The 25,519-nt window shown below is 48.7% G+C and overlaps 1 protein-coding gene across 2 annotated transcripts in view; it reads left to right on the top strand.

Annotated features, from left to right (window-relative positions):
* FAM78B (family with sequence similarity 78 member B) overlaps positions 1 to 25,519 on the top strand; it is a 92,750-nt gene that overhangs the window by 50,076 nt on the left and 17,155 nt on the right. Inside the window, exon 1 of one of the 2 annotated variants that reach the window (XM_067031870.1) lies at positions 8,050 to 8,277. The exons of the other annotated variant lie outside the window; for it this stretch is intronic. Coding sequence (XP_066887971.1) covers positions 8,249 to 8,277 — 29 coding nt within the window. The 5' untranslated portion in view covers positions 8,050 to 8,248. Of the gene's footprint in view, positions 1 to 8,049; positions 8,278 to 25,519 lie in introns of those variants that run through there. 2 annotated transcript variants of the gene reach the window in all.

The following is a 25,519-nucleotide window of genomic DNA, read 5'->3' as shown; positions in this document are numbered from 1 at the left end:
AAGAGCTTCTTGACCATGGAATAAAATTTGTGGAAAGCACTTCATTCTAAGTTTCTTGGGGATTGTTTGGTGTTAAACTATGACTTTGCCAATCTGCAGATGGAAATTTACTCCCCAGATTGACCTTGTTTATAGAGAGAGCATGCTCTTCTCTTTCCCTGGCTGAATGCCTCTTGCTACAGAGAAATGCAGCTCTGGACAGAGCCAAGCCTGTTGTATGTGGCAACAATGTCCCCCTCCCAGATGCACAAAAACATCAGTGAAAGGTGGCCTCCTCTCATCTGGGGCTTGCGGAGCAGGGTCAGGGTCCCATCTCTGGTTCTGGTTGGAGAAGACAAACAGCCCATAAGCAAACCGGTATCTACACACATGTTTGAGCAATTCCATTTACCCCTGGAGCAGATGCCATGAGGGTGGCTCCAGCAGCCCTACTGGTGGCCACGGTATGCATGGAGTCCACACGATGCAACCAGGCCTCTGGCCGAGAAGCCTGGCTTAGATCTTTACAGACTGAGCCACCAGCTCCAGTTGGCTCCAGGGGGAAGGAGAGAGGCCAGGAGCCTTGCGCTCAAACCCAGAGTAACAAAATACATAGGAAGAGAAAACAGTGCAGTGAGCTAATAGCAGTGTTTTACATCTGTCTGAGGCTTTACAGTTTTCAAAGCACTTTCACACCCATGACCCTGTTTTTTCTTTAGAGAACATGTATTATTATTGTTCCCATTCTATGCACAGTGAAGTCGAGGCTCAGAGACATCAAGGGACTTGACTGAGATAACTAGTAAGCAAAACTGGGTCCATAACACAGCTGACTTCTGGCTTATTTCACAACTCTTCCTGCCAGCTTTGGTGACATCTCCTCTGGAAAGCCTTTCCTGAGCCCTCAGCTCCTCCAAGTGCTCCCTTAGCACTGACCATGGGGTCCTGGACTCCCTCTCTTTGTCCGTCATCCTTCCCTAGATCATAAGCTGCATGAAAGCAGGGGGTAGTGACTGTTCATCAGAGTATCCCCAGGTCCTAGGACATGTCTGGCACATAGAAGGTGCACAACAGATACCCAGAGTCTGTTCAACATGGCTTCCAGGGCCCATCGGATCTGCATCACCCCTGGGCCCACAGAACCTTTGACCTCACCTCTACACACCTTCCCCAAGCAGACCTCAAATGCAAGAAGTACTTCCCCACTCCAGGGCCTTTGCTGGCCCCTCTGCCCGGAATCCTCCACCTCCACGCATCCAAGCAGCTCCCTCCATCACTTCATTCCAGTATTTGCTTAAAATGACAATGGGACAACATTCTCAAAGAGGCCTTCCCTGCACCTCTGTCTTAAAAAGCAGCCCCATCCTTCATTACCTCTATCCTGTTTGTTTGTTGTCCTTTTCTCCTACCACGTAAGCTCCCTGAAGGCAGGAGCTTTGTTTTGTTTGCTACTGTGACTCCAAGAGCTTAGAACAGTCCCTGCCACTCGGCAAACATTTATCGAATGAATGAACAAACCGTGCTGTTCCATGTTAAGGCACCAACAGCTGCTTTCCTGTTAACATCTGGAGAGCATAGTGGTACCACATACCCCTCCCATTCCCTCATTCCTTATCCTCTGCCCTCCCCCCAAAAAATATTTGAGACTCTCCAGCTCTATGCTAACAATTAGAGAAGGCTGAGGGGAACCTTTTGTACATGATCAGACTATCTCCCCGGGAGTCGGGAGCCCTGAGGTTGATGTGGGTCAGACGCAGTCTAACTCTGCAAAGATATTGGCTAGCACAGCTATGGTTTCTGAGTTTTGGTGGGGGGAAAACAGAGAACTTAAGCTACACTGTTGTCTCTTTTGAAATAAGGAATCCACATTGTTATACTGTGCTGGGCTGGCTCCACATCTTCCTCTTCTGTGTCCTCTGAGGTGACTAGAGGTAACTAGCACAGGGCTGAGGAAAAGGGAGTAAAGGCCACCACCCCACCCCCAGCCTATTACAGTGTGGGATGGACTACATTTTTTCAAGTCCTGCTGGAAATCTCCTGGCTGGAAACCTTCCCAGATGCCCAATTTTCTTGCTTGAAGTGCATTTCTTTTCTCCCTGAAAATTAGTACAGGAGAATTTGTCTCCATTATAAACCCCATCCTGGTGGCAAGAGTAGAGTGTTCAATATTCACACAGAACTCCCTAAATGCTTGATGTGTACAGAGCACTGTGCGAGGGGCTGCGGCTCCTAGGGATGGGATGCAGAGAACTGGGGGAAGGGACAGGTCACCCAAAGGAATTTCCATGGACTCTGACTCGGGGGATGTGTAAACTGACCCAGGACTCCTCTGTGTCAAGACTTAGGAAGAACTCGCCGTAGGTCTGAGAGCAGGAAATTGGGGTGCAGAGCTACATCCCAGAAGAGTCACATGCCCCATTCCTTATTAAACTTCTCTTCTCCCCTCAGTGACCAAAATTGCAGGGGACTTGGACCATTCCTACCAGGAGACCCAAGGGAAGGCAGAATTGGCCTTCTCTTTGGGGACAAGGGCTCAGACCTCAGGAATGTATTCATTCTTTTAATGAGTCCATCACACCTAAATATATAGCATCCCTGTTCTGGGCTGTGGATACAGAGAACTAAACTGAACATAGGCTGTGCATTCAAGATGCTTCCATTCTGCAGGAGACAAACATGTAGATACGTTGGGACATGGTGGGAGATGAGGTCAGAACATAGAGAACTTTGGGAGCCTCACTAAGGAGCCTGTCCTTCATTCTGTGGATGATAAGGAGCCACTGAAGGGTTTTGAGAAGAGGAGGGGTTCACTTAGGTTTTCATTTTCAGAAGGACTCTCAAAGGGGGTTCTTAGGAAAATGGTTGACTTGGATTCATCATGGAGGTCCCCAACCTCCCTTGACCATGAGCACCACCTCCCCCCACCTCCCCCAGCTGGACTGGGTGCATCTGTCACACACTCATGCTGCACCTGGACTTCTCTCTGCTGCAGCACTCATCCTTATTTAGGGTTGCCTGTTCTCTTGTCGTGTCCCTCACTAGAACGGCAGGCACTAACTTATGCGCATCATTCTATCCCAGTGGCCAGCATTGACACTGCTGGTGTTCACTAAATATATACTTTTTTTAAATGAATGTCAAATGGAATTGCAGTAGTGCAAGAGAGAGAAAATCGGGGTCTGGGTAGACTAGAGCCATAACAGCAGGAGGATGGAAGGAAGGGAAGGACGTGCAAGTTGGTGGACAGCCCTGTAACGTTCGGCGTTCCTGGTGGCTGCAGAGCATCAGGAGGATTCAGCAGCCCTGCCTCCTATCCCTCTCCTGCTTTTCTCGTTTGTAAAGTGAGGTTTTAACACCTCCCAGGGATGTTGTGGAGATGAAACCAGGTGTAAAGTGGCAGCTGACCGCCTGTGTGATTGGTGGATGCTGGGCTGCCTGTTTCCCCAATGTGATCCATCTCTGGACTCGTAGGAGATGAGCAAAAGAGAGGCACAGTTTGAAGGAGGTAAAAGTTCACTTTTCTACTTGTTACTCCCCCCTCTGTGTCCAAGAGAGCACCCACTGTCCTGGGGAGACCACATCAATCAAACAGACCTACCTGCCTCTCACAAGCTCCTGGATTCTCTGGCCTCAGCAGCCAGTCTTTTCTGAAAGATTACAGATCTACACAAAAATCAATTCGGAAAAATCCTGGCCACTCTGTGACTGAATGAACGAATGAATGAACCAATGGCCTGTAGCCTGAGCTCTGCCATTTACTATGACCCAGGATACCCTCCCTGAGCCTCAGTTTCCTGACCTCAGAATGGGCATTAGACTATGTTCTGCACAGTTCGTTTCAAGAATTCAGTTAGATAGTGCATATGCGAGCACCTCAGAAATCCTAATTGTGCAATAAAAATGTCTTTTTATCATCATACATTGTATCCCCCAGCAGTGCCTGACATAGCGTGTGCAGAGGGGGCCTTTGGCTGAATATTAAGAGCATAAATGGTGTCTATTTGATTTACTTACTGCCCTGCATCTTGTTATGTAAAGAATTTGCATGCCAACAAGTACCTGCAGGGTGGTGGCTCCCAGCATAGTAGGGGGTGTTACTGGTTCTGATGGGCTGCCTCCTTTTGCCCTGTGTTTGACCTTAATGGTTTATGCGTTTGGATCCTGACACTGCTCCTGCCAGAAGTGGCATCTTCCCCCAACCTCCCCATGCTACACGGCAGAGCTGAGATCTCACAGCTGCACATCTCACATCTGCATGCAGACCCCACCTCCTTACCCTCCCTTCAGCAACCCATATGTACCAGGAAGCACCAACTCATTTCTGTGCAGGGCCGTTCAAGGAAACACACTCAAGTGTGAATGCACAGGAGGCCAGCTACAACAACACAGCAGGGCCAGAGCCTCTTTGAAGGGAGGGACAGCATGATTCCAGTCCTCCAGGCCTGCCAGAGGAAGTAAGTGGGATTCCTAGATTTCTGATGTCACATCAACGACCCACTGCTTTGAGCGTCATTCATTTTATCAGATTCCTCTTTTAAAATGCAAGTATTCTTTAAAATGCAAAATTCCTAATGGTCATTCACACCCTGATGAAAATGAACTTTGTTATATATTTAATTGCTAATGTTTATAAAGCTTTCCCTGTGTTCTCTCACCACACATTTAAATTAATCTTTATAACGTAGTTGGAGTGATTAGCTCTGCTTCACAGTTGAGGAAACCGAAGCTGGAGTGGTAAAGTCATCTGAACATGCAGCTACAAATAAGAGAGATGGAATTTCAAATCCAGCTTTTTCCCCTTGCAAAGAGTCTCTTTTCACTAAACCACATTGTTTCCGAGGAAGCCTGTAGGGGGCAGGACCCTGATGGGGACAGGCTGTGAGTCCGGAGCCCGCAGGAGGGGAATCCTGGCTGAGGACAGCTAAGTGGTCCAGAAGGCCGTCATGAGAGTCAGCTTTTTCATCTGCTGCCCACCCCCCCACATCCACCACCCCCCCAACCTGGGCCAGGACAGGGCATGTGGAGTCTGGGGGGCCAGTGACCATCTTCATGCTGAATGACCATCAGATGGGGCACAGCCAAGCCTGAATCATGATAGGAAGTTTCTGTGGTTTTATTTTTTAATTAGAAAACAGATTTGTTTTTAACCTCTCATCTCTATAATTTAGCCAATTTAACAATGTATTTTAAGTGGGTTTCCCAAGAATAGAGAGTCTAATGGTTCATACCCCAGCTTTGGCACCTGTTAGTGACTTTGGCTGAATTACATAACCTCTCTGGGCCTCAGTTTGCACATCTGTAAAATGGGGGTCACCTAGTATGTACTTCATAGGATTGTTGCAAAGATGAAAAGAGGTGAATGCATGGAGTACTTAGCATGGGGCCTGGCATATAGCAAGTACTCCCAGAATTGTAGGTGGTTCAGGGCCTTGCTGTCAGATCCCCATCCTCCTTGGTTTGAGGGCAAGAGCTGAGACAACACCTGCCTCTTGGAGTAACAGAGCACCCAGCTGCTCCTTGAATAGTGGGGCATCTGCAGAAAGGAATGGCCAGAGTGGGACATTAGTGTGTACTCTGCTTTTCATCAGGGAAATCTGTGAATTAACGTCTCCCTCAAGGCCTTTCCTCAGGTATCTTATCTGAGGCAGTGCCATGAGGGCTGAGGGCCCAGAGCTTGATCTGGCAGCATTTGGAGGATGATTCTAAGGGAAAGTACCCTTTCAGGCTCCAGAGGTTTCTCTCCAAGGTAATTCAGACTGTTGACCTAAGAACCTGATTAGTGCTTTTTTATAAATTGGGTGAAGTGAACAGACACAGAGAACAGACTTGTGGTTGTCAAGGAGGAGGGGGTGGGGGAGAAATGGATCAGAAGTCTGGGATTAGCAGATGCAAACTATTATATATAGGATGTATAAACAACAAGGTCCTACTATATAGCACAAGGAACTATATTCAATATCCTGTGGTAACCATAATGGAGAAGAAACAAATAAAAAGTAAATAAATTGGATGAAGCGAGGTGAAGATTGGAAGAGAACTAGGCTGAACTCCACAGAAGCCTACTTTAGGCTTGGACCTATATTTTCTCTCGACCTTTCTCTCTGTTTTGTGTCTCTCCAAGGGCTGGGATCGTGAGTATGATTATAATAGAAATGTGATAAATGAATAAGAAAGCTAATCCCTAGTAAATCCATTCTGAAGAGGGAATGACTAAGCTGAAAGAGAATTGCAGACAGAGCCAGGGGGGAAATACACCCCAAGAATTTAGACAGAAACAGCAATGCCAGAGAGCCCTGGCTGCTTCTGGAGACGAGATTGCAGAACTATAGCCAGGGAAGGCCAGGGCGCTGAGTAATGTCTCTTGATACTAATCAGGTCTTTGAGAACCTGGATCATGCAACTCACTGAACTCAATTTATATTATCTTAGGCAAAATCACTAGGACCTGGATGGAAACTTAGCCAGAGAGCAATAAAGAATGGAAAGCCACAGGTAATGAACTAGCCTCTGTGAAGCCAGGAGCCCTACTTTCTGGCTGGTTATATTTTAAATATTACAGAAAATTAGATAATATTGAACATTTGCCAAGTACTTATCAAGTGCTTCGAAATTTGATGACCTTCACTCACTGGATCCCCTCAAAAGCCCTGTGCAGAAAGCATCCTGGTCTAGTAACCACTTGACAATTCTCTGTTATAAAGACATATTTTGGGACCTTGTGGATTTGATTTTTCTCCAATTTCAGGTGGCCAAAAGGAAGTGGTAATTCCCAGTTATTTGTAACTAAAGTAAGAGACTTATTACATTTCCAGAACAGACTGTATGTACAGCACAGACTCTGTACATGAACCATAGTCAATGTGTCCTTGCCGGATGACAGCTGTTCTAGCCTGTGTTACAAGTTGTCCTGGACTCGTCTGAGACGTCCAGCTTTCTCTCTGCATTGGTGCAATCATCATATTAGGCGTCTTGACTTGACAGCCAAGCTCCAAAAGTAGAGGCCCATTTATTGGGGTGCAGAGAACAAACGTGAAACCCAGTATAACCTTATCCTTCCTATTCCTGCCCATGAGTCCTGGAGAGAGTACCTATTTTTAACAAGCCATACATTTGGGGTCTCCTTGATGCAGAAAAGAGAAGATGCACTGAAAAATGTGTTCCTTGGACTGATCTCAGCCACCTAAATTCCATAGTTGCTTGATCCAGAGAACATATGAAAGAGAAGGGTCAGGTTCAGGCCAGCATTTGTGGGGTGGTCAGGAGACCCCTATCTACAGTGGTCCTATCAGTTGTCTTCACACAGAGGCCTAATGCTTTCCACCCTCCAACTTTGGTCATCAAAGACAGTTCATACTGGTCACTTGGTTTTTCACAACTGTGGCGTCCTTCATTTTTGCTCAGCAGGGAACTTTCAGGTTTCTCAGTCATTCCTGTCAACATTTACAGGGCATGGGACCTCCCAAAGCTTGATGGTATAGTGCCAGCCCATGCTCACACTTGTAACTTCTTAATTCTCAATATTACATGCAGAGAAGCTGGAGGCTCAGAGCTTGTGTCTGTCCTAAGCCATGCCATCCCATTATATCTTCTGTCTCACTCCTCACAGGTCGAGATGTGCTCAGCTTCCCAGAGCTCTGCCTGATGAGATAGCAGAAGCTGAGTCTTTCATAGTTGAGGGCCACAAACTCTACTCTCCCAAAGCTGTGGACTAGCCAGCAGCCAGCATGCACATGACATGTGCTCATGGCATCAGTGACCGGCAAGCAAGAAAGAAGCAGGGAAGTTAACTGTTAGCTTTGGAGAGCAGCTCACGGGAGGAAAAGCCAGGATTGCTCACCACTTGCCTTGGCCTCAGCCAGAGGAAGAAAAGATAATGAATAACAACATCCAAAACAGTGGAAGTAAGAGAGCAGTTACAGTCTCTTACTGCCTGACTCTTCAAAGGTGCCCATCTGTGCAGAGGGAGGTTTCATGAAGTCAGGGTTTCATGATACCCAGGATCAGGGCCAGTGATAAATCCTGTTCTTTTCCTTTTGAAGACAGCTCTTCATCATCGCCTGATCCTAGGACTCCAACCTGGTTTCCCTGGCAACTGGGCTGGCTTCCAGAGGCAAAGGTCAGGATGCGGTGAGATGCAAGCAGACCTGCCACGATGGGTGTTCAGGGCAGGAAGGCCAACTGGGTGAAGAGAAGATGAGAGCATTGAAGCAGACCTCTCCGATGACTTCAGGGCAGTCAGAGACATTCCTCTCCTTAGTCCCCATCTTGGATGACGAAACTGAGGCATAAAGCAGCAAGGTAACCCGCCCTAGGTCACATGTCCAGGACATTACAGAACCAGGAATTAGATCCTGAGTTTTCCTTCCTTCCAAAGAAAATGCTGCCACTGACCAGCCGCCAGGAAGTTGTATGCTTAAAGTTGTTTCTCTTGGAGAAGAGACAGGGGTATAGTGATATGTGTGTGGGGGGCTCTTTGGGCTGGCCAGCAGGATGAGCTTCCAGCCCACGGGTGGAAGCAGACCCAGCTCACCGCCCTGGCTAGAGCTGCGGCCCACGTGCTGACCGGTGATAGCCCATTCTCAGCGGTGTCTCCTGGCTAACAAACGACAGGGGCCCAAAGGGGAGCTGGAGGTCCAAACTTGTGTCCTTCCCACCAGTCAGAACAAGTCAGGATGAAAACTTGCTGAGAGCAGCAGAGAGGTTCCTGGGATGACTGGCAATCTGAGTCTCTTAGAGACAAACACTCTGTTGGTACCAGATGTCATTTTAAGCTAAAAACCTATGGTTATGTCGCTTAGATGATCTCCTTTATTTACCCTAACCCATAATCCAGAAGCCGCTCTAGATTGAATGTGGGCCATTAAGCATTCCTGTGAGAACCACAGTTCAGTATTTTTAGGTGTTGCCCTTGCCAGATGGGGTATTACCTTGCTGTCTGCAGCTTGCTGCACTTGGGATCTGATTGTCTCCGTGTTTATTCTAACCGTCACCAGTCCTCGGGGAGTCGGCACCTTACTCCTCTCTGCTGGCAGAGTGTCTCCACCCACAAGAGTTCCTGATTCCATCCCCTGCTTCAGCTCCAGAGACCTTCTGGGAGGTGGCGGGGGAGGGTCTGAGCCTCACTCACTGTATCTATCACTTGGGCAGTGCCCTGCCCATTTCCCTCAGCCCCTCTCTTGGCAGGGGTGAAGAGAGGGATGACTGAGGAAGCCTAGGGGTCCCTGGGGTGCAAGAGTTCTGGGGCAGAGACAGCGAGTGAGGATTCTCTGCCAGGGCAGTGCCTGGCAGTCTGTGCCCAGAGGCTCTGGCTGTACTGCTCCTATTGAAAACTGTTGTGGTGGCCTTCCTTCCAGGGTAGTCCCTCACCTCCCCTCCCCGGTGGCTCCTGACAGCCCACACTGCAGAATCAAGAAGCTGTGAAGCTGTGTGCCCACGCCCCCAGATGTGCCCAAACCTCAGGCCAGCACCAGGCCTGCCTCCGTGTCTTCTGACCACTCCATCTCCGTGAGCTCCCCTGCCTTCCTGCCTGCCTGCCCCGGATCCTGGCCCACTGGCCACCTTGACCGCTGCCTCTACCTGCCCCTCTGCCTTCTTTTTTACCTTCCCAGATTGCTCCCCACACGCCTGGCCTCACCTATGATGCCTGTGCACTCCTCTGCCCAAGTACTCCTGGGCCTGGCCTGCCACCACAGTGGGACTGGGGAGCGGGAGGGGCCTGTGTGCTGAGTTTTCTGTGCTCAAAAGAAGGGAAGGGGAGGGGTGCGAAGCTGCCACCACAGGGCCTGGCAAGCCCTTGCACGATGGGAAAATGCAGCCACCTGAGGCCCAGCCTCCTGAGCCCGCACGTGTGTCCGCAACCCTGCTCCTGCGGGGGCCCAAGGACAGAGCTCACCCTGCCTAATGCGGAGGCACAGGAGCAGCTTAAGTGTCAGAGCAGCCTGCCAGCTGGGCCACCTCTGACTCCCCACCTTGGACAAGCTGCTTCAGCTCCCTGAACTTGTGCTCTTATATATTAAATGGGTCGAATAATATCCACTGTGTAGAAGCATGGTACTAAGGATTAAGGGAAGAAATGTATCTAAAGTGCTCTATCCTGTCTGGCATGTCATAGGTGCATAAACCACAGTAACTAGTACTACTCTTGTATTGCTGTCACTACAACAGAAGCCCCATCTTGTTCTCCCCCTGCACATCTCAGCCTCAGTTGGCCCCAACCATCCTCTGCTCCTCCCAGGGCTCCTTCCAGAATATATGACCATTTTAATTCATGGCAGCATCCATACGGGGCCAGAATGTTCACTGCAAAAGAATTAAGGCACATTCTGTCCCTGCATCTATAGGACTGTCTTGCACTGTCAACCTTCTAAGTACACACTGTTTGAAGCAGAGGGAAATCTGCTGTGACAGAACATGACAGCAGGAATCCAGACTCATTGCAGTCCTGATGCAGCATGGCCAAGGGCAGCGCTGGGTCCACCTTGATTGCAGAATGCCCACTGCAGCATTCTGGCAGAGAGCAGATGTCAGCGTAGCACACACACCTCTGGGGAGAGAGGCTTGGAGACTGATCTCACAGGGAGCACAGGATACTTCCTCCTTCCATAGTGCAGTGACAGCCTTCCACTTCTGTGCCCGCCTCCTGGCTGCAGCCTCCCGCTCCTTCGGGATGGAGACTTTCATTCCCACCATCTCTGTGTGCTCTTCAGTTACCACCATTTTTCTTCTGGCTGTGGGTATGGACACTCCCCTAGGCTCATTGCCCCTCAGATGACTTCTGCTCTGGGACTGCATTCAGCACTTGCTGTTTGAGATCATCCCTGCATCCCAACCTCCTGCTTTCCCTCCCTGTGCTGGACCTCTGGCTCTATAAAGCATGAACTTCAGAACACACACACACACACACACACACACACACACTCATTCACACTCCCTGTGTGCGCCCCTTCCCTGTTCCCCACATCCCCACCTCTCCCCTGTGCACAGTCATTGATCCCAAGATATGCAGTCCATTTCTAGCAGCCCTATCCTTATATCATCCGAGCCAATCAGGAGGTATCAAGTCTTTCCTGAAAATCGATGCCTGCCTTACCTTCAGTGCCTAATCTATATCTGCTCATTTTCTCACTTTAAAAAAATAATAAAGAGCCCTTTCCATGTGACCCGCTTGCCTGTCATTGCCAGGCCCTTGAGAAGCCTCTGCTGATCAGGATTCTTTTATTCTGCAGAGAATTGCTCTTTGACACACTTTTCTCTCATGAGTTTGTCATCTGTTTGTGTAGCACAGGTTCAATCTCTTAGAGCCTGTACATGTGGGAAGGGCCCCGAAAGATATTTGATGACAAAGAAGGCAAGCACCCTGCTTTCAAAGGGGTTCTGTAAACTCTGCATCCCATAGAACCTGGCAAGGAGTGACATTTCAGCTTATTTCCTTCTGCTTTGAGCCCAGGGGAAAAGGAAATAAAAGGTAAAAAATGCCACCCCAAGACTCCATTTATTAAAAAAATCTATTTTATTGAAGTAGAGTTGATTTACAATGTTGTGCTAATTTCTGCAAAGTGATTCAGTTATAGATACATACACACACACACACACACACACACACACACACACACACACATTCTTTTTCATATTCTTTTCCATTATGGTTTATCACAGGATATTGAATATAGTTCCCTGTGCTATACATAGGACCTTGTTGTTTATCCATTCTATATATAATAGTTTGCATCTATTAACCCCAAAGTCCCAATCCATCTCTCCCCCACCCCCTCCCCCTTGGCAATCACAGGTCTCTATAAGAGCCCTTTTTTTCTTGGTAAAAGTAGTGGGAAGGGCAGGGACTTAAAATAGCTGCTTGAAAATTAGAATTTATTATCAGCTGCCTATTTTTCCTGCTGTTCACGACCACCATTCATAGCTAGACTTGAGACACAACTTGGCAACTTTTCTGGGTTATTTCTCACAAACTGACATCCCCACTTTAAGGAACTGGCGATATATATATATATATATATATATATATATATATATATATATATTTAGAGAAACTTACAAAACCAGAAAACTAATGGGTGCTTATTTATGTTACATAAAGATTTTTCTGTTCCAAAATGCTTCTCTGCAAGGCTCCTTTAAGGAGTAGCTGCCCCAGTATATTTGTTTCTTTACATATCCTTAACTACTGCTGAAGTTCCAAGCGGATTTGAAAGAGTGTAGGTTTGGGGCTCAGGTAGGCCCAGGTTTAATTCTGGCCTGGCCACTTAGTGGCAAGTTAGAAGGTCTCTGAGATCCAGTGTTCTCCTCTGTAAAATGGCCATTGTTGGGAGGATTAAACAAGTTCCTTATTACTTCATTCATCAAAAATGTAGATTAGAATAACATTTCTGAGAGCCTCTTTTACCATACCACACAAAAAGAACTGCTCAGATGTCACCAAATTTAAGAGACTATATTTGGGGTGGTTGGACCTAAGATAAAAACTGTGCCATGTACACAAAATTCACTTTGTGGGGCTCACACCTAGGGCTCCCAAGGGTCAGGAATGGAGTTCTGGGTGTGCAAGGCTGGCTTGTAACTGAGGAGTATGGAATAAAGGAGAAGCCAGATCTACATCCTGGATGACAAGAACGGGCTAAGGAAGTTTGAAGCACGAAGACTAATGGGCAGAGATTAGGCAGAGAACCAGAAGTGAATCCAAGGCAAAAAGTCTATGGAAGGGAAGAAACCAGGCAGGACTAACTGGGGGCAGGATGGGGGGGGGCGTTAAGACCACTGATCACCTGGAGGGGTCCCTCTGAACAAGTCCCCAGAGTGAGTAGGGTCAGGACACCAGGCAGGTTTGGAATTCAGACTATGCAGAAGGCAGGCTAGCCCGGCACGCCCTGCTGGGGAACAGGGCCCGGGTCCCACCATCCAAAAGACAGTTTCCCAGGGCTTTTTTTTTTTTTTTTCCTGTTTTGTATTATTATTATTATTTTTTTAACATCTTTTTTTTTGGCGGTACGCGGGCCTCTCATTGTTGTGGCCTCTCCCGTTGCAGAACACAGGCTCCGGATGCGCAGGCTCAGCGGCCATGGGTCATGGGCCCAGCCGCTCCGCGGCATGTGGGATCCTCCCAGACCGGGGCATGAAGCCGTGTCCCCTGCATCGGCAGGCGGACTCTCAACCACTGCGCCACCAGGGAAGCCCTTTTTAACATCTTTATTGGAGAATAATTGCTTTACAATGGTGTGTTAGTTTCTGCTTTACAACAAAGTGAATCAGTTATACATATACATATGTTCCCATATCTCTTCCCTCATCAGTGCTTGCCTCCTTTGACACAGATGATTAACATTGATGGTAGCTCATTAGCTAAGTGTTTCTTGTTCACATTTACTAAGTGTATTATAGACAGTTTGGACAGATCTTCTTCCTGAGAGTCAAGTTCTGGAAAATTCTTCAGAAAAATGGGCTCTTCATACCTAAGCCTGCCACCCGTTCTGTATTTCAGAGAAATGATAGCTCAACTGTGTCAACCACTGAGTTTCCAGGTTCTCAGGCCATCCTGCCTCAGTGGCGGCAGTGGGGCATGTGGTAGGAAACATACAGAATGTGGATATAGGCTCAAGACCTGTATCCATCGCTTACTAGCTGCTGGACCTTGAGAAAAATCAGTTAGCCTTTCTGAGCTTTGGTTTCCTTGTCTATAAAATGGAGGACATACTGTCTGTTTCATAGGATTAGCATGAAGATTAAACGAGAGCATTTATAAGAGGAGTGTGTTGTGAAAAGCAGAATATTAAGCCAGTATTTGGCTGTGGTTGTTTTCCCATTCATTCAGTCACCGAACATTGTAGAGCCATCTCCGTAGCAGCAGGAGGTGGCGGGACCCACAAGGAATCACTCCTGAGACCCTACCTCCTTGCACCAACCTGACCAGACAGCCCTGGGGCAGTTGTCAAGGCCACCGCCTCCCCTTCAGCCTCGTCCTCCCTCTCTCTTAGCCCAACATTATATTCAGGTGATTCAGAAATTACTTTTTCTACCCTTTCTGCCCACACCACTTGTTAAGGCCTTTGCTCATGCTGCTTCCTCTTCTGCTAATTCATTCTTCATCCAGATTCTGCTCAGGAGCCAGCTGGCTTGCATTCAAATCCTGTGTTACCCTAGGCTAGTTTCTTTACCTCCCCAAACCTCAGTTCCTCCCATGTAAAATGGGGACAAGGCTAGTTCCAGCCTCACCGAGTGGCTGTAGTATAATTGACCTACAACACTATGTTAGTTCCAGGTGTACAACATAGTGATTCAATCAGCTAATGCTTGTGAAGGGCCGTGAAAGATGCCCGCACAGAGCAGGCACTCCATCAGCGCCGGCAGTCGTTATAACCACCACCATCCTCTCCCAGCAGAAGCACTGCTGCCCTCATGATGACATGTCTCTGTCCCCAAATATCCCACATTGTACTGAAGTAATCTGCCTCTAAGTCCTCCCCAAATAAGGTCAACATTCCCTGAGGACAGGGACCCTGTTTTATGAGTCTTGATGTCCCCTGCGCCCAGGACAGAGCCAGGCACATGGTAAGGGTTCAAGAAATCAGGGAACTGATTTAAAATGAGCCATATTTCTGGGGTGATTTTTCTTTTTTCTTTTTTTGTTTTAAATACCACTTTTTATTACATAAGTAATTCATACATAAGAGTATAAGGCAGAAAATAAAATCACTCACAATGCCACTCTCAGAGATAACATCATATTTCAGTATACACTTTAGATGATTTCTGTCCTGTCTAATGGCATTTGAGCTAGACCTGGGGTCTGGAATACAGACACTGTAGTTGGATGAGACTTCAATGTAACTTCTTCCCACAATTTATCTAATTATGTTTGGGAGCAGGATGCTGCTAAGAGGAATTTGGCAAACTTCCCTGCCTCCACATCCATTTCATCATGATTTTTTTTAATTGAAGTATAATTGACCTACAACACTATGTTAGTTCCAGGTATACAACATAGTGATTCAATATTTCTATGCGTTACCACCATGATAAGTCTAGTTACCATCTGTCACCATGGGGTGGTTTTTCTTTATTATCGATTTTAATTGGGACAATATTCCCTTTGGTGGGTCTAGTCTTAGCCATAGAAGGATGGACTTAACCTATGATCTTGGATGGCTCGTACCCCGTTGTTGTCATCCAAGTGGCCTCCTCCTTCAGCTCAGGGCACTTACTTGTCCTGATGACTTTTGCTTTTCCAGCCCAGCCTTCCTGTTGCATAAGGGTCAGTTTCAGTGGCTGGGGCATTGGTCTGCCCATCCATCCAGGAGCTGGGCTGGTGAATGAGTAGGTGGTATCATGGTCCTGGCTTGGAAAACAAAGAGTTACCCCCATGGCTGTGTGCTCAAGAGCCCCGAAAAGTGACACATACGAGACAGGGCTTCCTGTTTCCCAGTTTTCATGTTGACATCTTTCAACCCACATGAGAGCAAAGGGTCAGAAAGTGAACACTGGGAAGAAGAATTGTAGGCTTGGGCGGGACAGGAGAAGCATTGTATATCTGACCTTGGTATGAACCTTTCTATTATAAAAGAGCTACATCTGCAAGAGGCTATTACCAGCTTCCTGTTTAGCTTTCCATCCCTGTCTCTGCTGTTCAGCTTTTTCATTGCTTCCAGAGGACTAAGAGCCCCAGTGTGGCCCAGGGAAGGTGTAAGTTGAGTCTCACAGAGTCCATGCAGCAGTTTTGGCCACAGGGCTCCAGACTACGAGGGAAAGCTGCTACTGAACCCCCACTGCAGTTGTGTTCACAGAGCCCCTGCCTTCCAAAGAGAGTTCCCTCCTGCTGAGTCCAAGGGATACACGTGGAGTCCCAACTCCCTCAGACACCCTCCCTCAGGGCAGGGCTCCCCCATACCACGGGGTCACGGCAACATGCACCCGTCCATGGAGCCCTCTCCTACTTCCCGGTCCATTTCCCAGCTCCCGGGGCCCTTTGGATGCCCCGACTGGATGAAACCCCATCAGAAGGCAGCATGTACCCTTTCTGGGAGCCTCAAAACAGACCTTCCTTCAAGGCTGCTCCTGTGAAATCTTTAATTCAAAGAGTCACCCTCAGGCCCTCCACTGGACTCATCTTCCGTCTCACAGAGCCCTCTGCCTTCTCCCTGCCTCCTTACCTCTCAGGCACATCATCACCATCACTCTTTTTCCGACAACCTCCATCCTGTTGCCTCTTCTGCAGACATTCACCCTTCCACACATTCATGAAATACCAACATGTGGCAGACTGTGGCAAGTCTGTAACAGTGATCAGAGTTGAGCTGTCCCAGTCCACATGAAGAGACAGGTGTTAAACCATAAACACACTCACATATGTAACTGCAAACAGTGATATGTTCTATGAATCAGAAAAAGAACAGGGTTCAATTAAGAGAGACCTAGTTTAGTTCAGCATTGGGGGAGGGTGTGTGCAGACTAGAGAAGGTCCCAGAGCACTGAGAGCTAAGGATTATTCAGAGTTACCCATGCAAACAGTGGGAAAAGTGCTTTCCCAACAGCATGTGCCAAGCCCCTGAGGCAGGGAAGAGCAGGCATGTTTCAGGACTATAAGGGAAGCTGGTGGGGGTAGAGCCCTGGGCGCACAGGGAGTGTAGTGTGAGATGAAGCTGAAGAAAGAGTCAGAGGCCAGATTAAGCAGGGCCGTGTGGAACAAGTTAGGGCTCCAGGTTTTATTCTACCTGTGATAGGAAGCCTTTGAAAAGTCGTAGAGTTGAGAGGCCACGAACCCAGCAAAACCCAAACCCCAGATTAATCCAACATCTGCTTCCTCTGCCCCTGCTCCTGGGAAGAAGTCACACAGCCCTCCGAAAGTCAGGTGGGCTAGACTGATCAAGAAGCCCTTCACATAGGATCACAGGGTAGAAATGGCTTGGCCGTAGCTGGAAGTTACTCAGTGAAGCCTGGAAGTTGTAATGGGCACAAAAACCTAACATTGCACTTACTTCTCATGTGATCCACATGGTGAATCCGTAAGGGGTCATTATGGTCTCCATTTTACAGCTCAGACAACTGAGGCCTAAGAGAGTCATAATGTAACTCATGCGAGTCATGTGGCTGAGTGACAGTCAGGAAAGTGGTCCTGGATCTTCTGCCTCCCAGTGCTTTTTCTGCCCCACCCAGCAGGGTCTGCAGAAGAAAGAAAATTCCCTTGGAAAGAGAGTGAGGACAGAGTGGAACATGGTGATGCTGAAGGGCCATGCGGGTGTGATGCTGGTGTTCCTTCTGAATCCATGGCAGCTCCCACATTGGCTTTGATGGGCTTCTGAATAAAGGAATAGTCATAAAGCTCCTGATTTCAACTGAACATCTAAAAAGGATGAGGTTCCAGAGGCCTCTGTTGAAAGCCAGCTCCCCTGCTTGCTCTCAGGCTGATGCCAGAATCATCAAAGCAGAGATGATCCATCCAGGGGCAAAAGGTAGTCCCCTGAGTGTTTGATGGAGGTGAACAACAGCTTGAGCAGAATTGGCTCAAAGCATCCAAGCCTGGACTTCCTGTTGGGGAAGGCTGACTCCTGAGCCACCGCCCCTGGGGTGCGGAAGGAAACAGCAGCAGACACAGTGCTTCCTGAAATCAGTTGCATTTCAGTACACTGATAATAACTATCTGAAAAGGAAATTAGTAAAACAATCCCATTCAAAATACTAAGAACAAGTACCCTCTGCCATCCCAGCACCCCCAGAATGTTCTCTGGTTGAGTGGCACTCCTCACCTTCCTCCTTGCATCAAGGTCAGCAAGCCCACCAGGAGCCAGGTCACAGCCAGCTTTGTGTCCCCTCCCTCATATTGCCTTGGACACAAAAGGACTTCAAGAATTACGTGCTAGGGCTTCCCTGGTGGCGCAGTGGTTGAGAGTCCGCCTGCCGATGCAGGGGACACGGCCTCATGCCCTGGTCCGGGAAGATCCCACATGCCGCAGAGCGGCTGGGCCCATGAGCCATGGCCACTGAGCCTGCACGTCCGGAGCCTATGCTCTGCAATGGGAGAGGCCACAAAAGTGAGAGGCCCGCGTAACACACACACAAAAAACAAAAAACAAGAATTACGTGCTAAAGGAATTAATTAAACAACCAACAAACAAAACAGATTGGGGCAGGCAGTGTCAAAAATACAGTTGTCCCTCAGTATTCATGGAGGATTGGTTCCAGGACCCCCAGAGTATACCAAAATCCGGGAATGCCCAAGTCCATTTTATAAAATGGGATAGTATTTGCATATAACCTACACACATCCTCCCATATACTTTAAATCATCCCCAGGTTACTTATAATACCTAAGACAATATAAATGTTGTGTAAATGGTTGTAAATACAATGTAGATGCTATGTAAATAGTTGCCAGGGCACATGGCAAATTCAAGTTTTGCTTTTTAGAACTTTCTGAAATTCTTTTTCCCAATATTTTCAATCCGCCATTGGTTGAACCTGCAGATACAGAACCCTTGGATATCGAGGGTCAGCTGTAGCGTAACTTTTTAAAATTGAAAACACAGAACCGTCATGTAGGAGGCATCCAGTTTAGGAGAAAGGGTGCGGCGTCTCTCTTGGGCTAAACCTCAGCTCTGCACTTACTAGCTGGGAGAATGTACACAGGTTACCTAACTTCTCTCAATCTAAGTTGCTGCATTTCTAAGTCAGGGTTTTGCCTCCTTCACAAAGACAGTTACGAAGACCAAATGAGTTGACAAAGGACCTAGCATGGTGCCTGAAGCATAGTAGGAGCTCAAGAAAAGGTACTTTCCTTCTGTCTCTGGAGAGCCTAGTGCTTAAATATGGGCCATGGAGGCAACTGCTTGGGTGTGAATCCTGGCTCCACGGCTTGCCAGCCACATGATCCCAGGTACCTCTTAATCTTTCTGAGTCTCCGTTTCCTCCTTCGCAAAATGGGATGGTGGTAAAAGGAGCCACCTGGTAGTGTTGGCACAGATTCAAGAGAGCAAGTGAGTAAAGCATTTACCTCGACCGTTGCCCAGAGGGGCATCACGCCTGGACATGCTGTACAGAGGGAAAACTTAGAAGCCCCTGTGTGCTTTGGAATCTCTCTGCCCTCTAATGTAATAACACCCCCATGAAGTCCTCTGTGCTCACATATGTGCACAACTCCCTGCACCCAGGCCCTCCTTCTGTGTGCTAAACAGGGACCTGTCTAATAAATCATTTTCACAGCCCTGTCGCCAGGACACACACTGAGCCACTGGCATCCTCACATTGTGTGCTCTCAGCTTCGCTGCTGCCGGTAAGTCCCCACATCTGCTGCCCCGCTCAGCGGGCAGTGAAACGTGGCCTGTGATGAACACGCAGTAGAAAGTTAATGAAAACAGTAAAACTGATTTTAAAAGTCTGTGCCACTGCATAACTCCACCTCCATCCTCAGCCTGGTGCCCCCTGTGAGCCTGTGTCTGCCTCCCTCCTCGGCTCAGACACTAAGGAACCTGACCCTTCCCCATCCTTCCCCTTCTCTCCTTGGCCATTATTTAGTGGGAAATGGGAGGTCCCTAAAGAAGCAGTGGAAGGACTTGGCATCTGAGAGAAGGGGAATTGGCATATCCACGTTCTGTGAGTGCAGCTTCCATCTTCCTGGCCACACCTGGCCCAGTGCTGGTGAGAGAGGACTGGTCCCAGCGGCACCTGGCAGTCTTGTCCCTCTGCCACCATGCTTCCCCTGGGGACTCATCTTAGCTGTAGTTGCACCTGTACAGAGAACCAGTGTTTGGGGAATCAAGTTAGGGGATGCAGAGAACCAGTATCTTTGGTTCTGGGCAACAGGTGGGCACAGGTTCTAGAGAGTTAGGTTCCTATCAGCTCAGCCACCTACGTACTTTGTGACTTTGCCAAGTGACTTAACCTGAGCCTCAGGTCCCTTATTCGGGGGAAAAAAATAGTCGAGGGAGTAACAGTGCCTCCTATGAGGTTGATGTATCAAGCATTTAGTCAAATGCTTGGCACATGGCAAGCCCCCAGTATATATTAGCGGTTCTTATGAGTAGTAGCAGTATTAATAATACGTGACTTCTGAGAGTCTCCCCTCTGTCTGCCTTAATCTTCTCAACACTCTCACCATGGCTGTTTTGCTCAATCTGATTCCCCTGGTCTTGTTCTTGCTCCAATGAACAGATCTTTGACTTTGACTTTATTTCCTGGTTTCCAGACTTTAGGCTCCTCTAGACGCTGAGGCCAAGGAGCCCCCTCCCCAGACCCTGCATCGACCTTCCCCCCTCCCCGCCCAGTACCCAGATCCTTGAGCCGCAGCCCTGTGGGACGTTCCTCATGGCCAGCTGATGGGGTGGGCAGGAGTGGAAGGAGGCAACCTTCTGTCTTTCCCAGGCTGGGATCAGTGAGCCTCAGGCAGCTCTGGTCAGAAGAGCTAGGTTTAAACAAGATGACAGCAGACATGTCCAAATCCTGGTCACTTCTCCCTGGGTCCCTGAGACCTCTGTAACCAGAGGCAGGGGAAGGGTAAGAATGCTCTCTGATACCAGAGGGTGGGCGGTGCCCCTTCACTCCTGCTCAGACACTGTGCCCAGGAGTCCTGCTGTGGTTCATTCATTCATTCAGATGGTATATATCTAGTGACTTCCTGTTCATCTCAGGGAAGATTTGGCAATCGTTTCATTACCAATATCTCCTTGTCCTTGAAGAATCTTTGCCCTTAATGGTTCCCAAATTGGATGGGCAGAAATCACAACAACTGCTGTCCAGGCCAACAGATAGGAAGACTTCTGAGTTCTGGCCCCAGCCCCCATCCACGTTAGGTCCATATGGCAGAGTGGGGTTGGCAGAGTGGCTCTCTTCTCCTCAGGGGGGGCCCCAGCCAACCTTCCTCACATCGTCTTCATCAGATACATGTTGCCACCATTGGATTCAGCCCACAGAAAACTAGCTGTATCTTTGTAAATAACAGTTAAAGCTGCAGATATTCTGGGCTAAAAGAGTCAATGAGACTACAGGGCACGCAGTGCCAGACTGTGTCAGCTCACCAAGACGGGCTAAATGAGAGGACCCCAACACGTCCTCCTCCAGGGGTCACCAGAAGATTCCTACTAGGAATCCCACCTGAATAACAAAAAAAGAAATAAGCGAACCACACCTCCTGCCAGTCAGGGATGAGGAACAAGAGGAGAAATGCAAAGAAAGAAAGAGGTTGGGTGTTGACAGTGTCAAAGGTCTTTCATCATCACAGGAGCTCCCAGATTCTAGGCTCCAGTGGGAGCTGTAGGAGAAGCCTGGCTTGGGGCTGGGACCCAGGTGGTGTGAAGGCAGGAGCAGTGTCTCCTTCCACCACCCAAGGCACAGACTGAAAGCCTGACAACCGGCAAGTCAGAGACACCCATCAGGACTCAAGAGCTGCAGTGACTCCCCAGCTGCAGTTAGTGCAGGAGACTCAATCAGGACGGTGCCAGACCCTGGAGTGGAATGTGAATGGGGACCCTGGCCCAGTGTAGACACAGGGAAGCTACCCTGAGTGTCCAGTGACCTTGGATCTCAAGGAGAACCAGCTGTGTAGAATCCCATGCTCTGGGGAGAGCAGCCCATCCCTGAGGAGTACCCACCGCAATTCTCTTCTGAAAGCAGAACTTCTTCCTCTGTGGCCCTGAAAATCCCACTGGACGTCAGCACAAGGACCGAGGTCTTTGGTCAAAGAACACAGGACTGGACATGGCCTTATTCATGAGATTATTTTGTATTCCACCCTCTCAGTTTTATAGATGAAAACAATGGAAGGTGAAAGGGCTCGTGTTGGAGAAGGTAGCACAAAAGTCATCCCAGAAGAGCATGAGAGAGTGGTCTCTGGCCAAGCTAGCAGCTTTCAAAGCAGGACCCTTCTCCCATGAAATTGCATGCAAAATTTGAGAGGGTTGGTGTCCTAGGTCCTCTCTGTTAACTACGAAGCCTGACTCAATGTTGAGAAGAAAATCTCAAAAATCTTTGTGAAATGAACATGTGGATGTGTGTCTTTCTTGGTGAGTGTCATGAATGGATCATCTCTCTCTCTCTCTCCTTCAGGGTCCCCATCATGTAAATGAAGGGTGGCCATCTACCCTCCTGTAACCTTGTCAGTATGGAAGGGAAATACTCAGGTGCCCACATCACCTGCATTAAAGGAGGAAATACCTCTTTACCCTTTGAAGATGCTTGGGTCCCAACCAGTCAACATTCTCCTTAAATGAGCAGTATCTGTAATAACAGTTCCCATTTGTGAAGCACCTACTCTGTGCCAGGCACTGCAGAGATTGCTTTGCATAGGTTTCTCATTTATTTCTAAAAGCAACCTATAAGGTGGGTTTTATTATTATTCCCATAATATTTGGTAACTGAAGACCCAAGAGGCCTAGCTGCTTGCCCAAGTCTGCATGGTCCTGCAGGCAGTGCTGCCCAGAGCTGCACACAGGTCAGTGTGAGTCCTGCTCGCTGCCTCTCCATATCACCTCCAGCTGCCCCCTCGGCCTGCCCAGATCAATTCAACCTACATTATGTTGCCACTCCTCTTCCTCATTTTTTCCCCAAAATGCTTCACCCTCATGATACACAATTCTGTGAAGCAATTCATCTCTTTTGATTACAGAAATACAAATTAATTATTTTTATATGAGAATATATACAAAATAAAAATAAGAGGAAAATATCCATAATCGTATCATCATACTTTTAACATTTTGATGTCTCCATCCAATAATGTCTTTTTAAAATTTTAACTGAGGTTCTACCTGTAGTAGCAGAATTCCAAAATAATTTTTTAAAAAAACCACATGTCCACTTTCCCTCTTCTCTTGTCCACTATTTGTCTGCTTTGAGGGAGGGAAGTAGAGGATACAGCTGACTGCCATGGCCAGATCATGACCCCCACCACCTGGTGCCTCTGGCCTCTCCTAGAACCTGGGGGGACTGGGCTCATGGGCAATGCTGAATGTCAGACGGACATTCAACTCGAGCTCCAAGCCGGGAACCTCAAGACACTCCTCCCAATGTGTCTTCAGACAATCCCTTTGCATGCCTTTGGTCATCACATCAGGCCTGTTCCCCTGGTCTCTTGAAGACCCTTCCCCATAGCATCCCCTCTGCTGCCCTCTGGAACTAACCTCAATAGCCGGCCCTGCCTACTCTGCCGGAAGCACTCGGCCCGCTCATTGCAGAAGCTTGAAGGAAGCTCCTGCTTTGGGCTCGCTGGAGGCGCAGTGAGGCCTGTCCTCAAGATGCCTGTAGTCTGGTGGGGAGACTGGCACCGTCGGGCAGCCCCTCTCAGGAGGTGACTTGGAGCTGCAAATTGAGGATGAAAAGGAGCCAAGCATTGAGAGAGCTGGAGGAAGAGGGTTCTGGGCAAAGGAAACAGCAAGTCCAAAGGCTTAGAGGTGGGAAGGAGTTTGTCTTGTCACAGGATGAAAAAGGTCAGTGTTGGGGGTGTATAAGGAGCCAGGGGGAGGTGATGGAGATGAGACTGGAGAGCTGGCAGGGGCCAAATAATGCAGCGTGGATGTTCAGTGCAAGAGAAGCCGTTATTGGAGTTTTCAGAGAGGTGAGGCATGATCTGACGTACATTTCTTAAAAACCACATTCGTGGCTTGTGGCGGCAGGGCAAGCTTAGACATGGGGGCCAGCAAGGAGGTCATTGCAGTGGCCTGGAGAGAGGAAAAATGATGAGGAGCAGGATGGTGGCCGTGCACATAGAGCGAAAAGACAAATTCTGGCGTCTGACCCATCAGGAGGTCTGGCCGGTCACCTCAGGCTGGCTGTGAGCTCCTTGAGGCCAAGCACAGACTCTCACATGCCCAGCAGAGTGCCCATGCCTGTCCAGCTCTGTAAGGGACACAGCCTGGGTCCGCATTCCCGCCCTGCAGGCACGCATGAGGACGCTCCGTGGATAAGGCTACCGAGGCCCACAGCTCTCTCTGCGGGGAAAGGCGCTTTGCTCCAAGAAGCTCAGAATTGGAGTCAGAGGCAAACCATACTCAGACATGACCCAGAAAACTGGCCGCCGATCCAAGACCTCAGGGCTGTCAACTAGGACGAAGCAGCAGAGGTCTCTGAGAACCCAGCCAGGACAAGGGCTTCGAGACAGTAACTGACCTCTAAGTGGTGAAGAGTAAATACATATTTTTAAAATTTATTTATTTATTTATTTTTGGCTGCATTGGGTCTTTGTTGCTGCACGCGGGCTTTCTCTAGTTGCGACGAGCGGGGGCTACTCTTTGATGCGGTGCGTGGGCTTCTCATCGCGGTGGCTTCTGTTGTGGCAGAGCACGGGCTCTAGGCGCACGGGGTTCAGTAATTGCGGCTCGCGGGCTGTAGAGCGCAGGCTCAGTAGTTGTGGCACACAGGCTTAGTTGCTCCACGACATGTGGGATCTTCCCAGATCAGGGCTCGAACCCATATTCCCTGCACTGGCAGGCGGATTCTTAAGCACTGCACCACCAGGGAAGCCCAAGAATAAATACATATTGAGAAGATGTCTCCAGTGGTAGAGAAACGCAGTCTAAACAGAACATGAGGGTGGCTGACAAAAGAAGCCTTTCGGTTAAACATGGAGCCTCGCCCAACACTGATGACTCTTTAAAAACACTGGAAATTGTCTTTTCTGCTGGTGGGGGGGATGCCTCCCTGTGTGCCAGAAAGAAAAGGATGTGGTCAGGAAGGAAGGGGGTGGAGGCAGAGGTGGGAGGGTGGTATTTACAGGCTTCTCAGAGTCTGACATAAACAGTGCAGAATGAGGAAAAGCCTAATTTTAAAACTTACTCTGTAGGGCTTCCCTGGTGGCGCAGTGGTTGAGAGTCCGCCTGCCGATGCAGGAGACGCGGGTTCGTGCCCTGGTCCGGGAAGATCCCGCATGCCGCGGAGCGGCTAAGCCCGTGAGCCATGGCCGCTGGGCCTGCGCGTCCGGAGCCTGTGCTCCGCAACGGGAGAGGCCACAGCGGTGAGAGGCCCGCATACCGCAAAAAAAAAAAAAAAAAAAAAAAAAAAAAAACTTACTCTGTAATCATGGTGCAGACCATCTGAGAATCAGGATGTGTGCCAGTGCCGGGGCTGGGATTGGTGCCTGAGTGGGCTGGGAGGCTAACCAGGGGCCATGGACTTTGTGACTCCCTGGGTGATACAGGGTATTGGCTTCCCCCCAGCCCCACCTCTGCTCTCTCCCAGCCCTGAGATCTGCTCCTTCCAAAGGGTCTTTTCTCCACCCTCTCCCTCTCGACCTCCCTTCCCACCATGGACTGCTGTCTCCAGAGCCTCCTGTGCAGGGGTTTGGTGAGGAGGAAAGATGCTGGGCACTGCCTCTGCCGAGTCAGAAGTGTTGCTGAGGAGGAGGCTTCCCAGGACATAGGCACATGACTCTTCTCAGCACTGGATGGAGAAGAAAAGCTGAATTCTCAGAAAGCATAGTGTTCTCTTTAACTAAACTTTCCACGTTCCTGACTGGTAACTCTATTGGTTTGAGCCATGACATAAAGAAACAAAGTAGGGGCCACTTTTCCACCCTCTAAGTGCAGTAAAGTTTACACAGTGGTCAGTCTTC

Source organism: Kogia breviceps, chromosome 1 (genome assembly GCF_026419965.1).
Source record: "Kogia breviceps isolate mKogBre1 chromosome 1, mKogBre1 haplotype 1, whole genome shotgun sequence".
Taxonomy (NCBI): domain Eukaryota; kingdom Metazoa; phylum Chordata; class Mammalia; order Artiodactyla; family Physeteridae; genus Kogia; species Kogia breviceps.
The sequence above is the reverse complement of the archived record's forward strand: the minus strand, read 5'-3'. Positions and strand labels throughout refer to the sequence as shown.